The sequence below is a fragment of the Urocitellus parryii genome, chromosome 13, assembly GCF_045843805.1.
Source record: "Urocitellus parryii isolate mUroPar1 chromosome 13, mUroPar1.hap1, whole genome shotgun sequence".
Classification (NCBI taxonomy): Eukaryota; Metazoa; Chordata; class Mammalia; order Rodentia; family Sciuridae; genus Urocitellus; species Urocitellus parryii.
This window is the reverse complement of record NC_135543.1, coordinates 14,370,256-14,387,479: the sequence shown is the minus strand read 5'-3', so window position 1 is coordinate 14,387,479 and position 17,224 is coordinate 14,370,256. Positions and strand designations below refer to the sequence as shown.

The window sequence follows — 17,224 nt, the reverse complement described above, 5'->3', positions numbered from 1 at the left end:
ATTTTAAATTTTATTAGAGACAGGGTCTCACTGAGTTGCTTAGAACCTTGCCGTTGCTAAGGCTGGCTTTGAACGCGTAATTCTCCTGTCTCAGCTTCCCAAGCTGCTAGGATTATAGGCATGCCTCACCTCCTCTGGCAATTTCATTTTTTAATCAGAAAACTGAAGCAGTTCTTTAATTTTTTGTTTGTTTTGTTTTGGGTTTTGGTATTTGTTCATTTTTGAATATAATAAAATGATGTCTTTCAAGTATTCATAACTCAGATCTGACTGAGCCATGTTTCACATAGTTATATACTCAGTTCTATCATGCTATTGTATTTTTGTCAAAATGCAAATAATGTGCTTGATCCATGTTTTTGCAGATACTCCATTGACAGAAGCAGTGATCCTGGAAGATTTTTCTATGTTGACATTACAACAGGTGCCCTAATGACTGCAAGACCGCTAGATCGGGAAGAATTTTCTTGGCATAATATTACTGTCCTTGCCATGGAAATGAGTAAGTATCATAATAAACTGGTCTCCATGTAGTGATAAAATGTATGCACAAAATGCAAGTTTCTAGAACTTGTAACAAAATTCAATCTTTAAAAAGGAACTGAAATCACATTTCATGCAAATAAATGAATGTATTCAGCTCAAATACCTTGAGTATCTATTGTATATTTAGCTTTGTTCTAGAGAAAAAAGCAAACAAAACATGCAAAAGCAGTAAGATAGCATTCTTATCCCAAGTAGCTATGAGTAAAAGGAATGGTTACAGAGAAATCTAAAAGGCTTTCAATCTTTAATAAGTTTGCAAATGTACATAATATAAATAATATTATTACTCAACGAAAACAAGTATCAATAATATATCATTCTTGTTAAATAGACACCTACTCATGTCCATGCCTGCAAGAATCAGGCATCTCATAAAAAAGGCAGATTAACATAATAAACTTATAATTGGAATGGCAAATTAATAAAAACTATATTAAGATATAGGTTATAAACTTAAAATGGGGGCTGGGAATATAGCTCGGTGAGAGAGTTCTTACTTAGCACACACAAGGCCCTGAGTTCAATCCCCAAGACCACTAAAAAAAAAAAAAAAAAAAAAAAAAAAAAAGACCTGAACACAAATGAGGTTATATACTACATTCAACTTTTTTCATAATATATACTGATGATAAAGATTCAGGGAAATATAGTTCCTAACTTATTAGCTATAGAACTAGGCACAGCTATTCAAAAGGCCAATTTGGCAGTATATATTAAGATTCTTCAAAATATTCATACTCTTTTTCTCAGGAATTCTACTGTTAGTAATCATCTTTTTAAAATTATAAATATCAGCAAACACTGATATAACAAAATGTTCACTGCAGAGTTATTTTTAACTATGGAGAAAGTGGGAATTACCTAACAAATGGAGATTGGCCAAATAAATTACAGTACAACCTACTGTCAAATGAGAATATCACGTAGACATTAACTATCATGATTTCAAAGTATATTCAATAACAGGACAGTCTTCTCCTAAAATTATTCTGAATTCAATATTTTCACTTCACTTAACTGCATTCTGAGTATATATATCTTTGTGTATGTGTGTAGCCCTATCTTTTTGGACACACACCTTAAATTATATACACAAAGGATATCTCAGGTGGTAAGATTATGGATTATATTCATCCTCTTATGCTTTTTCTGATATTTTTATTATTCCTTCTACAAATAAGAACCACTATTATAATTAAAACATAAATTCTAATTATGTTGATATTTTCCAGCATCAATATTCTCAAGAAAGTAAGAAAATGAACCAGAAGAACAATGCATTCTGGGATTTAGTAAAAATTATTTACTAAGAAAAATTTCTGTCTTGTAATTTCGTTTTGTCTCCTTAGGTGCTGAACAAATCAGAAAAAGATAGGAGCAGCACCACTGGGGCTGTGAAATTGTCTTTGTGTGGTGGCAATGCCAAGCAAAAGACACAGACCTAAAAGACACATTTCCCCATGAGTGCCTATGGCTTCTGCCCCAGCCAAAGACATGGACTTGGTGTGGGTTTAATCTGGAAATATCCCATTAGTTCCTAAGCAGAAATAAATGTACGGTGTTATCTGTATTCCACTAAATAACTGGAAACCTTTTAAAAATATAATTCAAAGAACTGATTAGTCCACAGGCATAAAGCCAAGCAGTGTCACACAGCATTTATCCAATGAGAAATGGGCTGTTTTAAAGCCCAGAATACAGAATTGACCTATCTTTAATTCCAGAACACAAATTATGAACCAAGCAGAAAACTCAAAACCTCTTTTTAAGGTCTGTTTTGTGACACTCACTTCCCTCAAGTCTCGCCCTTCCCTTCATACTCCTGATGTTAAATATACTTTCAGCAGACACTTCCTTCTGTCCAAGCTTCTTATGTCTGGCCACACACTCTTGACAGGCAACACACACATCCTATGCTTATATTCCCATTTCCATGTATTTTATCCATTTCTTTGCAAACAAAACTGACCCAATAAATACCTACTTTCAGCAAAGAGCTACTTTTCTGCATTATAGAATTCTCACCTTCAGTTTTTCTTGCATTCTCTTTAGACAATCCCTCCCAGGTGGGAAGTGTTTCTGTCACAATCAAAGTCTTAGATGTGAATGACAATGCTCCAGAGTTCCCCAGATTCTATGAAGCTTTTGTCTGTGAGAATGCCAAAGCTGGGCAGGTAAGATGGCCTATAAGCCAGGCACCCCAATGTATAGAAACATTGCTTCAAATAACTAAATTCGCCATCAAAGACATTTCCACTCCACCAGTACAGTTTAAAAAACCGTCCCCAAATTCTGTACACCAGCTTTCAACAGTTTACATATTAAGACAACTATCTGGAGACTATACTACCTTTTATGATCTAAACAGGGCTTTGACAGAGGCTTTATTCACAGATAGCCTGTGTAAGTTGTCTACCCATCTTGAAACAAAACCATTATCATTCTAACTATAAAACACCTGCTCTCAATCTAGAAGAGAGAGACCATCCAGATCAAGAGAAGTAAGAGTCTTGCTCTTTTCCTAAGAATAGCTCAATCCTTTAAAATATGCAATAGGGAAAGTTTGTGTTCTATATCTTATCTTAGTTATCTATATCTTATCTTAGTCTCAACCATCAATAATGTCTATATCTCGTACTGCCCACCTTTTCTGTACTGCCCATACCCCACCTGCTATTGTTGCAATTCTGTTTTACACTGCTTTCTTCAGTGGCTTTTTCATCATGGTCTCCAGAGCCTTCATGGAAACATTCCTTTGAAGAACATTGTGGAACAGACAAAACCTTGCCAAAGAGCTCAACAGGAAGCCACCCCACCTCTTGTTCTCCCCACCACCAACCCTAGCTTCTGACTCTAGTCTGTTCCCACTCTGGGGATATCTTTTCTAGCTCTACCTCCTACCAACAAAATATGACTGTCAGGTAACCCCAACATTCACATCTGCTTTCTCTTTTAATATAACCAGTGATGATGTTTCTGCTTAATTCCCTCCTAGGTAGTAGTGAACACTCTTAAATAGAGTTTCTAAAAGATAACAATTTAACCCTGAATTTTCACCCTGCGATGTTAAGAAGATAGGATACAAAGAGGAAAATTAGGGGGATAAACAGGAACGTGTGGCACTAAACAGTTCTTTTACTCAAAGTCTTATATTTATACTGTCTAAAAATGACTGACCATGGTGTAGGACTATAAGCTATATTGAGGTCTCAGGTATTTAGGTAACATTTACCTATGCCTATTAACATACTCAGGCCCAACATTAAACCAAAATTAACTTTGGAATTATGTGATGGCATGGAAACTTCTCAGGTGAGCATCATGATATCTTTCTCATTAGGTAAAACAACCTATCACTGAATTTCAAGGCTTGAGATTTCACTGGACCCTGAAGCTTTTTCCTTTGACTCCAACTCACCTGATTTCATATCCCTCCTTCAGCTGATCCAGACAGTAAGTGCTGTGGACCAAGATGACCCACACAATGGTCAGCATTTCTACTACAGCTTGGCTCCAGAGGCTGCTAACAATCCCAACTTCACCGTAAGGGACAACCAAGGTAATAAGGGGTATAAATGGCTAAAAGGATTAAGTGTACAAAGCACTTTACAATTTCAAAAGTATTTCCCCATACTGTGCTTTGATATTTATAATGAACTTGTAAGTTACTAATCCCTCTGATTCCCATCATCCCATTTGATAGCTTAGGCTGGATACTTTCAGTTAGTGTACCATGCAAACAGTGTCAAAGTTTTTGCCTGCTCCTTAACAGGAAGGAGGATATTAATGCTACTTCACAGTCTTCTTCTTCTTCTTTTTTTTTTTTTTTTTTTTAAGTTCAGCTTCACAACAAAAAACAGAGAGTGCCCTCTGCTGACTCTAAAACTTCCATTCATCACTCAGTTGGCAAATGTATAAAGATGCTTGTTCTGGGCCAAACCCTGTTCAAGACACAAAGACAAAATCCTTCCTTTATTTCTATAGATAGTAGCCATGTTTACATGTACTGAAACATGGGAATAACCTGAGAAAATAATAAACAGTGATCTAGATAAAGAGGAAAATCCTGAGGGAACAGTTCTAATCAATGATCAAAGGGGGGAAACAGTGAAGATCTCTCAGAACAAAGGGGAGGCAACAGCTAAATAAGGTAGTAAAGGGCAAACAGAGGAAAACAAGCAGTTTGACCACCAAAACAACTTTATAATTTATAAAGTCTAAATTTATAATTTATAATTTAAAAATACATACCCAGGTGGGGGTCCTATTGCAGAAAGTGCTCCCCACTGCAATCTCTGCTAGAATTGTACTTCTAGGCCCTTCTCCAACAAGCATTCAGAAAAGCAAAGGAGATTAAAGACACACTTTTTTGAGTAAAGATGGGAAAAAAAGGGGACTTTTGTTCTCTAGTGAGATGATTTGTTCCAAAGAAAGATCAGTGCAATTGCAAAAATATATTAAATCTGTCAAATCAACTCCTTATGTTGTTAACTCACTACCAAACAGTGATCTGACCTTCAGGAGGTCATGATTCCCTTGGGCTGCAGTAACTGTATTTTCATTCCAATTCAAAAATATTATGACTTTGTAACAACATAAACAAGGGGTAATAAAAAGTCATGAATAGGCATGCTTTGTCTTAGTCTCAACCATCAATTATTTGAGATTTAAAGTATTAATTCAACCCCATATGATATTCTTCTATAAAACCTGAGAATCTCAAATTTATTTTGTTCTAACTGGAAACTATTCTTCAAACCACACATTATCATAAAATCAGTATGATAATTCTGGGAGGAAGGATAATATGAATCCTAACAACAGAAAAATCACAATTAAAATATCCTGAGATTTTTATTTGGTTAAACTTTTTGAACTATTCATTTATCTACTTCATAGGGAAGTACCTTCTACAAAAGCAGTTTCAGTCTCCTCAGGGTTCATTTTACAAAAGAAACCCTAAAGTGAGAAAGATAACACTTTACGCAGTTTTTTCAAATTTCCCGCTAAGTGTCACTCTCATACTTGCCAAAATCAATACAGAAATTTATAGCAGCAAAATGCTACAAATTTATTAAAGATGACTTTGGGCACCAATTCATGAAACCAATTTCTTACAAAGATAGTCCAGTGGAACAAAACGACAATAAAAAGATATGACTCATCTCTTGGAAGGCTTCCCAAAATAGAAGTCAGTACATCTTCAACAGAAAGCATGTACTTCTAATCTCCACATGACAGTTTATCCCACCAGTATCATTTATTGAGGCTTATTAAAAAACTGACCAACATCTGATATGGTTGACCTAATGTCAAGTGCCCAACTCCCATACCTGAATCATCATGTCCTTTTATGAACACAACAGGACATTATCACAAAAAAATGCCTTTTTTATACTCTAATCTTGAAATATTATGAGAAGGATTATGGATACAAAGCACTTTACAGTTTCAAAAGAATTTTCCCATACTTTACTTTGATATTTACAATGAATTTATAAGGCTTTAAGGAAATTACTAATCCCTCTGACTCTCGTCATTCTATATGATAGCTGGGGAAAGTAAGCAAATGACCTAAGATCAGAGAGTGAGCAAGCATTAGGACTAAGACTAGAAGTCAGATCCTAGGTTGTGGCCCATCTTCCCACTACACACATTTATATTTATAGAAACAATACTCTTTCCAAGCAGGTTATAAAAGCCCCAATTATCACATTCAACAACAATAAAAAAAAATTCCAATTTCAAATGGCTACTTTATGCCAGACTCCTTCCAGTACTGGACTTAGCAATATGAAGCTCTGATTTTTTTTCTTCTTAAATAACTCTTAGATCAAGAAACATGGTTAGCAGACATAATATACTACTTTTCTGAATACTGTTCTAGTCAGTATTTTTGCAGGGTATTTTGCAGGGTACTGGGGATTGAACTCAGGGGCATTCAACCACTGAGCCACATCTCCAGCCCAATTTTTTATTTTATTAGTGACAGGATCTGACTGAGTTGCTTTAGCACCTCATAGTTACTGAGGTTGGCTTTGAACTTGCAATGGTCCTGTCTCAGCCTCTTGAGTCGCTAGGATTATAGGCGAGGGCCACACAGCCAGCTTTCTAGTCAGTCTTTTTTTATAATCTAGTCTTATGACATAGTTAGGATTAAACCAAAAAATAAAAATAATCAAGGAAAACCTGCTTTCTGAAAAAAAAAATAAAACTACAAAGCACAATTAATCGTACTTACCTATTAAGTCTAAAAACAGAAATGCAGGTAAATGGGTTGTATGTTAAGTGAACATATGATTATAAGCCTCATATTGGTAACTAATTACTATCTTTATTCACTGAGAAGAAAATAAAAAGAAGACAGCCTATATCAAAGCAGGAAGAGATCATGACTATCTAAGTTATTTTTTGACAGGCAATGTTACTAAACTAAATAAGTAACTGTATAACCCAAGAGAATAAATTGTATATGTATGTGTGTGTGTGTGTGTGTGTGTGTGTGTGTGAGTGATTGAACCCAGGGCTTGGTGCATGCAAGGCAAGCACTCTACCAACTGAGCTATATCCCCAGCCCCAGAAGAGTAAATGTTTTAAAGTCAGTCTGTCCAGAGTTCAAATCCCAGTTTGCTACTAAGTAGGTTAGTGACTGAACAAATTATAAAATTGTCTAAGCCTTCATTCTCTCACTGTAAAGGGATATAATTATCACTATCTCACCAAATTTTTGATAAGATGAAATAAGATACTATACACAAAGTGAATGTAACTAGCACCAGCATGTGTACCATTTTAAAAAAAAAAAAAACGGAAGGAGGAGGAAGAAAAAGCAATTAAGGAATTGTGTATAATTCAGAACAGGCTAATTTATGCTACAGGAACAGACAAACCAAAATTTCAGTGGCTTTTCACAACCAAAGTTTATTTCTTGCTCAAATAAAGCCCATTGTACATCTGAGTTATCCAAGACAACTGTTCACCATTTGAAGCTCAGTATCCCAAAGTGCTTGGATTCCATCCCACAACATTCTTTCAGTTATCACAGCAAGGCAAGAGAACTACACATCAGTTCCTTCAAACTTCTGCCTGCAAGTAGTAACACAAATAAATTTTACTCATATTTCATCAATTATACTAAGAAAATCACTTAGATATGTCCTAATTCAAGAGGTTAAAAAAGTTTAATCCTTCATTGAGTCCAAGAAGGGAAGGAGAAGTATTGACGATCACTAATAATGCTTACTTTGGTTAGGCTCTCAGAAGCTTTTGTGAAATTTTAAGCCCCACCATGGGAAATGTGAAACACATCCAGGGAATCTTCCATGTTGATGGTACTAGATTTGAGAGAAGCACTGTTTGTATGTCTTACCACGTCTCTCAAACTGTTCCTCTGCTAAAAAGATCTGAGCTTTGCAAAAATATATCTGCTTTAGAATTCAAAGACACTCCAGGAAATCTAAGAATATAAAACAATCAAAAATCTCAAAACTTAACATTAGGCAAATGTAAATATAAATAAACCCATGTACTCATCAGGTTTACAGAAACCTCTCTAATTCGACTAGAGGAGGAATAATTTCAGTAGGGATAAATTCTGGTGTTCTATTACACAGAGGGTGATTATACAACCATATGTATAATTCAAAATAGCCAGGAGAGAGGATTTTGAATGTTCTCATCAAAAAGAAGAAATAAATGTTTGAAGTGATAGATGGATAACCTAAATATCCTGAGTTGATCATAGATAATATATAAACCACTGAAATATCACATTGTACCTCCATAAAGATGTAACTATTATTATCAACAAATTATTTTTAAAAACATGAAGGGAAAATAACTAATATTACTGATCAAGAACAAATTTTACCAGTTCATGTTAACTGTTTAAACTTAGACTGCTACGCCAGGAGAAATAATAGAGTGTGTCAGATGTTTAGAGGATTTCAAATAACCTTCTACTAAATGAGCAGGTTCTTCAGGAAGTCAGGGACTGCAATTCAGAGGCATAAAAGAAAATAGCAAAAGACATGAATTCCTGCCAGAGTGGTAAAAACAAGCAATCCACTGCAGCCACATGGGCTCCTCAGCATTTTCCTGGAGGCATAAAGTAGCACTGGGGCCTGGCGAGCTGCTAAGTAGGAACAAACAGGGACAAGTTGCCAGTGATTGTTCACTTCTATCAAGCTTTCCTAGGGACATTTTTGCTAGATCTGAAGGTTGACAGTTCCCCTAGGCACTTCATGTCACAAAGGGTGAGACAGGTTCTTAGAAAAGTGTTTCTCTCCTAGGCCTCAGGGTTTTGCTTAAAGGCAAGCAAAAATCTTGGGTTTCTAAATCCAAATACTGACCCAGGCCATCCTACAGTAGCTACAAATGAACATAAACTAGCCTCTTTCCTTCCTATCCCCATCCCTGCCCACTTGCTTTCCTCTATTCCATAAATTAATTCACCTGTTGTTTCTTCCATTTTCTTCTCTCATTTTTTCTTTTTCTTATTCAACCCTGGAACTCCTTACTTCTTCAGATAACACTGCCCGGATTCTAACCAGAAGATCTGGCTTCCGGCAGCAGGAACAAAGCGTCTTTTACCTTCCCATCCTGATAGCAGACAGTGGGCAGCCAGTGCTGAGCAGCACAGGTACACTTACCATCCAGGTATGCAACTGTGATGATGAAGGCCACGTCATGTCCTGCAGCCCCGAGGCCTACATGCTCCCAGTCAGTTTGAGCCGGGGCGCCCTCATTGCCATCCTAGCCTGCATCTTTGTCCTCTTAGGTGAGTAGGTGGTTCCTTTCTTTTCCATCATGGTGGGTCCTGCAAATGCTTGCTCAGACTAGTCAGTTACTCCCAACACAGCTACTCAGAATTGCTCTTCTACTCCATGCTTACTGAAAAGGTGGTTAAGTAAAGTTTGTGGAAAAGTACAAAATTGAGACAGTTCCTGAAGTGTATATATATTCATCAAGCATATACAATAGGTTGGAACACCATGCTAGGTTCTAGAATTAAGACAGACATGTCCCAGTCTTCAGAGTTTATTTCAAATCAAGTTCATTTTTATACCATAGAGCCAAAATTAAAATTTAAAAGAAGATACAATAATCATTTATAACTCCATCATTTCAGATTAGTTGTAGCTAAATCACATAGAGGTAAGTGACAGGCCCTAAGCCAAGTGTCAGAGGCAGAGCTCAAACTGAAATGCAGGAGGACATAAAATGGGCACCTCATCTCAGCAGCACTGCCCTTCTGAGTGCTCTTTTTCAGATTCTGGAGATGGCTAAGTGTTACAGAGAAAAGGAACAAGTTGTGTATCTGGGAAGATGGGATAATGCCTAGATACCATCTCAAGTAGAGTGGTCAGTGAAGCCCTCACAGAAAAAGAGAACTTTGAACAGAGGTCTGAAGGAAGTGATCAAATAAACCACATGGATTTCTGGGGAATAAGCTCCTTGTGACATTATTGTCCCTGCTAGGCAATGTGGCCATCATATAAAAATCAGTGACTAAACAGGGCCAGTTTGCCTCTGATGATGAAATAAAAAGAGGAGATGACAGGCTAGAGGGATAGCACTATTGTGGTAGGGGTTACTTACTTTTTTCTCTCAAGTCATACTGCAAGACTGCCTCTTAATTCCCTTATACATAATGCCATCTGTGTCATTGTTTTTGAATTCCACATTCAAAGACAAATACCTAAATCATCTATTGAAGCCAAGAAAATATCCGTACATATATTCCACCTCTTCTTATTGAATTATGCCAAAGCAAATACATTTTTCCTGGGGAAAAGTAAACTTAATATACAAAAATATTATTTAATATAAAAGAAATCCCAGCTTTCTATGAGGGAAGAAAATAAAGCTCTAGGGATTTCAATTAAAAGAGACTTGCATATATTTACACACACCCTCCATCTCTTGTTTATCTACACACCAAGAGACTGAGTCAGAGCAAAGAAGAAAATTCCCCACTATAAAAAAATGTCTATTTGACTGATTTTCTAGGCAGGCCCGTAAAGCAGCCCTCTCAAGACATTTTAAAATACAACATGTGGCTTAATTTTGTTGACATAGTTCAGTCTTACATGAAGGAAGAAGTAGTATAAATGAATAACCTTCCTAAGTCCTTGGATCCCTGGATCAGAGAGACTTATTTTCTGGTCCATGTATACTGGCAAGTAAAACCTGCCTGAAATTCCTTGTGTGTCCATAAGGTGGCATCGGGAGTCCTTGAGTACAGAACAGGACCACCTGTAAGAAGCTGTTGAAAAAACTTGCTCCTAGGTGACATTTCAAGAGTGGATGCCCTTACTTCTATCTTTGGAAAACGTTCCCTAAGTTTACTCTGACCTGCCAAAAAAAAAACATCATTACAGAAAGACTGATTTAAAGAGTAGCTCAGAGAAGCTCTCAAGTTAGAAGTGGTGTGCAAGGGATAATTTATTTCGTCCCTCTCAAACCCATTATTTCTTGTCTTTTGAACTGTACAGAATAAGTAAACAGTTTTTAGGAGCTAAGTTAAGCAAAGGTATCACAAAATCCACATGGTTTTATGCATTCTTATTTCTAGAGTACACATCTCACATTAAATATAATTCATAAAACCATGTAAAATTTGAATTGCAGTTGATTTGTCAATAAAATACTACATTTTGTGGACAATTAAACAAACACATTAATTTTGACAGTTTTGATTTTGCAGGGATTTTTTAATGTCTGAAATATGTATCCAGTTCTTAGAAAATTTCATAAGTCTATTCACTATGCCTGTTGTACATAAAGAGTAAATATCCCACTAGGCATGGTGGCACACCTCTGTAATCCCAGCTAAATCTGGAGGGTTAGGCAGAAGGATCACAAGTATGAGGTCAGCCTATGCAACAGTGAAACCTTGTCTCAAAATTTAAAAGAGAAAAAATTAAGGGTCAGGGATGCAGCTCAGTGGTAAAATGCTTGCCTAACAAGAATAAACAGACCTAAAACTGATTCTCTTCTGTCAGGGAATCAGGGGAGCCTTTCAGCTAAGGACCATTTTTCCCAAAATATGATTTTCAGGGTGTAATATGATACTTAATATTAAATCAGATTACCTAAAAAAATAAGATAGATGGCAATAATAATAATAATAAATTAAGATGGACCAGTTCCATACACTGCCTAATTCTCCATCACCATCAGAATTTCCTCCAGAAGATACTCAAAGACTTTCATTTATCTTATTTTTTTTCTTTTAAGAGATAGAGCCTTACTATGTTGCCCAGGCTAACCTCAAACAATTCTTCTACCTCAGCCTCCAGAGTAGCTGGGACTACAGTTGCATGCCACAATGCCTGGCTACTCAAAAATTTTTCTCATTTTGCATCCTAGCATTTTCCAAAATATCACCACTGACACTCCAGGGTTACTTGTGTGAATCACTTTCCTGTTGCCCCAGAATTCACTGACCATGTCTCTGGAATCTAGTGGTAACACCTGTGAGCTTATAACCCTTATTACTGCCTGATTTATATTATCATCAATGTTTATACTCTTCTTAGCCTGCAAATTCATCAGAACAGGAACTATATCATAACCAATCTTATTTTCCATTGCTTAACATAGAGCCTAAACAAAGATTTAGGTTTTAGTAACTGTTTACTGAATCCCACAAATAAAGCATGTTCGCTTAGACTCCCATTTTTCCATCTGCCTTCAATTCAAATTACATTCCAGTATTGGATGCTCAGTTCGAAGTCCCACTTCTTTAAAGTTCTTTTAGTTTCTTTCCCTGAAATCCTATAGTTCTAGTCTATACCTCAAGTTTTTACACACAGGAAAAATACATACAAGTATGTAATTATTTTCTGTGTGTGCATTTCATCAACCAAGTTAATCACAAAAAAAGTTATTTACAATTAACTGCTATTTATATGAAAAGCTCATTCTACATTCAAATACTTTAAAAGTCATTGTTGTGAACTTTGTTATATGGTCTGTAATCTCTTACTGAATATGAGTATACGCCACTATTTTTTTCCTTGGATAAACTGGGGTCTTATTTTGCAGTGCTGTCAAACTGTCACTGTTCACCAGCTGTAACAAAGCACACGAAGAAAAAAAAAATCAATAGCAGTTCTACAGCTAGAACCTCAACACACTTCCTGGAAAAACATTTTCAGTCACAAAGATAAACAGCTCAATGAGATTATCTCTATCTCTCTTCTAAATCCCAGCAAACACACCCTTAAAAATAAAATTTTAAAAAAATGGTGCATTTGTTGGGATGAAATTTTATCCAAACCTGCAAGGGCACATCTAACAGTGTGGTGTTTCTTTGATAACATGATGAATTATATAACATGTCACTGCTCATTCCCTCCCTTCCATGAAAATGACTAGATCCAGAAAGCCACAACTACCTCTCTAATGAAAGGCTTTCCTGAGGAATGCACCACACGCTTTATTCATTTATGCTCTTACTTTTTTTGGAGGGGGTATAAAAAGACAACGACTTTAGTTCAGATTCAGTTCATGTGTCTAGATGCATATTAATTAATATATGATTATATTTAGAGTTAGAATCCTGTAAAGATGCTAATATAAGAAAGCAGAATTTCACCCACATAATACCTTCACATTATAAAATAAATGTATATTCACTGTTATATGGGCAGATACATGAAGGATGCTTAGCTTATTTCACGGCAGGACATAGTGCTTTGTGCTTTTTAAGTGGGATTTCACACTAGATTGGGTGGGTGCATGCGCACACACACACACACACACACACACACACGCACGCGCAGTATCAAAGCAGCAAGCTGATGTGGAGACTTCACATCTCACTTTTTAACTGAACCAATTTAAGAAACACAGGGCAACTTTTGCCCACACGTTCTCAATCTAAATGGCAGAAGGAGCGAGGAGGAGGTAGGTAGCCATTAACTCTCTGAGGACTAGCGTACCCAAGCGCAGTCTCTGAGCTCACCATTCCGAGTTCTTCCTGAACCTGGGACGAAGGGCGGGTACTTCTAGGGACAGCACTCGCGGAGGCTCTGACCGTAAACGCCCTGTTCCTCTGTCCCGGCAGTTCTGGTGCTGCTCATCCTGTCCATGAGGCGGCACCGGAAGCAGCCGTACATCATCGACGACGAGGAGAACATCCATGAAAACATCGTCCGCTACGACGACGAGGGCGGCGGCGAGGAGGACACCGAGGCCTTTGACATCGCGGCCATGTGGAACCCGCGGGAGGCGCAGGCGGGAGCCGCCCCCAAGATGCGGCAGGACATGCTGCCCGAGATCGAGAGCCTCTCCCGCTACGTGCCTCAGACGTGCGCCGTCAACAGCACCGTCCACAGCTACGTGCTGGCCAAACTCTACGAGGCCGACATGGACCTGTGGGCCCCACCCTTTGACTCCCTGCAGACATACATGTTCGAGGGCGATGGCTCCGTGGCGGGGTCTCTGAGCTCCCTGCAGTCGGCCACCTCAGACTCAGAGCAGAGCTTCGACTTCCTCACCGACTGGGGGCCCCGCTTCCGGAAGCTGGCGGAGCTCTACGGGGCGTCGGAGGGGCCCGCGCCCCTGTGGTAACGGAAGCCAGGAGGCAGGTGCACGTCCAAATCCAGACGTTCTCGGAGGCTACTTCGCGGACGAGGTGCAGCCGATCACAGGCTCTATTCTGTGCTGGAGAGTGAGGATGGGGTGAGCGGGGTGAACAGAGCTCTCTCTGGATCAGCTTTACTTGGTCAGATTAATTTAAATAATCAAAAGGAAACCCAGGAAGAGGAGGGCAGGATCTCCAATTATCTTTTTTCTTTTCTCTTTAATTTTTTTTGACACTATATTCAAAGGCTTGGAGTCCAAGGTGTTAGACAAGCCTGTTTGTTTTTTTTGTTTTTTTTGTTTTTTTGTTTTTTTTGCCATTCACCAAAGCCTTTGTCACTTTGCCACCACAACAAAGGTACTTGTCTTAAATACAGAGATGGTAAGTGAACGCAGGTAATAAAAACGTCGAATTCATTTTTATTTTCCACTTAGGAGTTTTGCTGTATGATCAAACCGCAGAAACCAACCCACACACAAGAACCCTGAAAATTTGTTCTTCAGGGAAGTTAACCTACTTGTTCTGAAATGGATGGAATTTCTTTTAACCCTTTTGAGACAAGGTTAAGACTGAATCAGCCTTGCATGGGGGATGGGTGGGAGGGTGGGAGAAGGAAGAGACATGGACTTTGTGCTCAAGTTTAATAGCTGAACCAAGAGTTGTTGGCATAGCTAATCCAGTACCGTTGAGTTAGAGTGCTTCTGTTCTCCTCTCAGCTCTTTATGCCCCTGCAAAAGTGTTCAGAATGAAACCAGAAAATCTGCCTCTTTTGCACTGTAGATGTCTCTTCCATGTGCCAAATGTGGAGATTAGATGCTACAAATGAAAGCCAAATAAAAAGAAGTATCTGATAAAAGCATGGGTTAGAGGGCTTTCCTAATCTGTGTGAGGTCAATCCAAGGGATGTTTACATACTGTAGATAACCTACTTGAACAAAATCAGTATTATAGAGAATAAATGGATGTAAGAAAATTACATGTATAAGTTTTGTATATTTGTTAATAATTTTGGTAATAAATATGATGTACTTCATCCCAGTACCTTAGCACTTCTTTTAATAAAAGTTAAATAGAAGGGAAAGTCTGTTGCAAATCTGTTTAATCACTGAGAAGGTAGAAGGTGACTTTTTGATTCTGATTTAGCCTCATATTCCTTGGACCGAGACTGATTTATAAGGCAGAAGCAATGTCAAAGAAGTATGAGGTCATATATTCTGTTTCAGTCACTAACCAGGTGAACTTTACGGTTCAAATGATTAAACTTTTAATCAGTAATCTTTATTCTTCCATCTCTGAAAAGAACAAGGGGTGGTTTGGTAATATCTATCAATGATACAGTGAGGCATTTAGCCCATATTTTGCATTTTGTAAGAGGAACGCCAACAAAGAGGTAGGCTACTGTGTTGTTTTCATCTCTACTGTATCACCAAATCAAAAATGATCCACTTATTCATTCACTCAGAATAAGCTCCAGAAGGTTAGAAGCTTATTTTATTCTTCTTTTCTTTCACTAAAGTAGTTAACATATTCCTGTGCATACAGTAGATGCTTAATAAGTGTGTACATGACAGATCTCGTTATCTGATGCTGTATTACTAAAGGATAGTCTACACAATTATCCTCACAACTGAGGACAAATTATGAACAAAAGAGATTTCTAAGAATTTTGATTATAAAAGTGGTTCTCAAATTTTCATATGAATCAAAATCAACTGCAGGTCTTAAACTACCTTCTCCCAGAATTTCTGGTTCAGTAGATCTGGATCAATTTGCCTTTGTACCAAGTTCCTAGGACTGCTGATCCTGCCGGTTCAGAGACCACATTTCAAGAACATGTAGTATATGATTACTCACTCTCAAATACATGAAGATTAGATTTTCAGCCCACTTGAGGTCTATGCTATCAACAGAATGGTGTGGTGGATCTCCTTTACTAAAAAGGGCGGTTTGGCAGAAGTGTACAGGAATGATGAAGAAAGGTTTGAGAAGACAGATGAGGGTCTGGGAGCCAGGGGCTGTGATTCTGTGCATATTGCATATTATACTAACAGCCAGGCAAATTCTCATCTTCAGTTTTGTACATACAAACCTTTTCCTCCTGTAGAAGGCAGGCAACCCTGATGCATCCTCCTTGAGGGTAAGGTGTAATATAAAAATAAATGTAACAAAGGAAAATAACAAAACATGAACTTGAACCTAAACCAGATTCTAGGACATACTAATTATGTGAAGTGGACAAATTAACTTCTGTGACATTCTTCCTTTCCACCACAAGCTCAGGATAAATTTGTGACTATTTCACTTTATGTTGTATGTCTTACAACTGGGAACAGCTGCTTTCCTAACCACAGGGTTATCATGCCCCACATCCTGCAAATGTGGTCCCCATGACAATGCATAAAGTGATTATACAGAACTTCCTAGATGGGCTAGTCTCTGAGAGAATATTTAATAGTGTAATATGATAAATGTGAAAGCAGCACAAAATAGATCATTCATCTTATACTGTAAACTGAAAGAGACCCTTTCCCTCCAAATGAGTTTTAAAATTTCCTTTCTGCTACCATAGTATACCACAAATGTTACACCCTCTGGGAGGGAAAAAAAAAAAAGTGTGGATGGTGTGGGGAGAAAGGAAATCATCACCACTAAACAGGAAGAGTGCTTCGGTTAAGCCAGAGAGCTATAAAATTATTCCACTACTTCTTTGTTAACAGGTAAAGTTGGTAGCCAATAATTAATATGTTAGGGGGAACAAGAACATCTGTAGGGATAAGTAACTTGCCTAAGGTTATATATTTAGCTCTAGAGTCTGCTCCCATAATCACTCCTCCACAGTGCCTCAATCTCCCCTTCTGACAACATCTGCAGTGGTGGGCTTTGAAAAAGCATCCATCTGCCCACCCACCCAACAAATTAAAAATTACTAAAGAAAAAAAAAGAGAATCTGTAGGAAACAATTCTAATTTTTTTAGACTCAGTGAGAAACTGTATTCTGAATAAGGATACAGGAAAGATTAAAAATTCACAAATTTCCTGAATCAAAAAAGGAGAATATTTCAACATGGCAGATAGCAAAGACAA

General features: G+C 37.6%; 1 protein-coding gene across 1 annotated transcript in view; it reads left to right on the top strand.

Moving 5' to 3' along the window:
• Cdh20 (cadherin 20) overlaps positions 1-14,127 on the top strand; it is a 57,523-nt gene extending 43,396 nt beyond the window's left edge. The window contains exons 7-11 of the mRNA XM_026404645.2: positions 366-502; positions 2,599-2,720; positions 3,988-4,105; positions 9,074-9,325; positions 13,622-14,127. Of these exons, the coding sequence (XP_026260430.1) occupies positions 366-502; positions 2,599-2,720; positions 3,988-4,105; positions 9,074-9,325; positions 13,622-14,127 (1,135 nt within the window). The remainder of the gene's footprint in view (positions 1-365; positions 503-2,598; positions 2,721-3,987; positions 4,106-9,073; positions 9,326-13,621) is intronic.
• Positions 14,128-17,224: the final 3,097 nt, after the last annotated feature.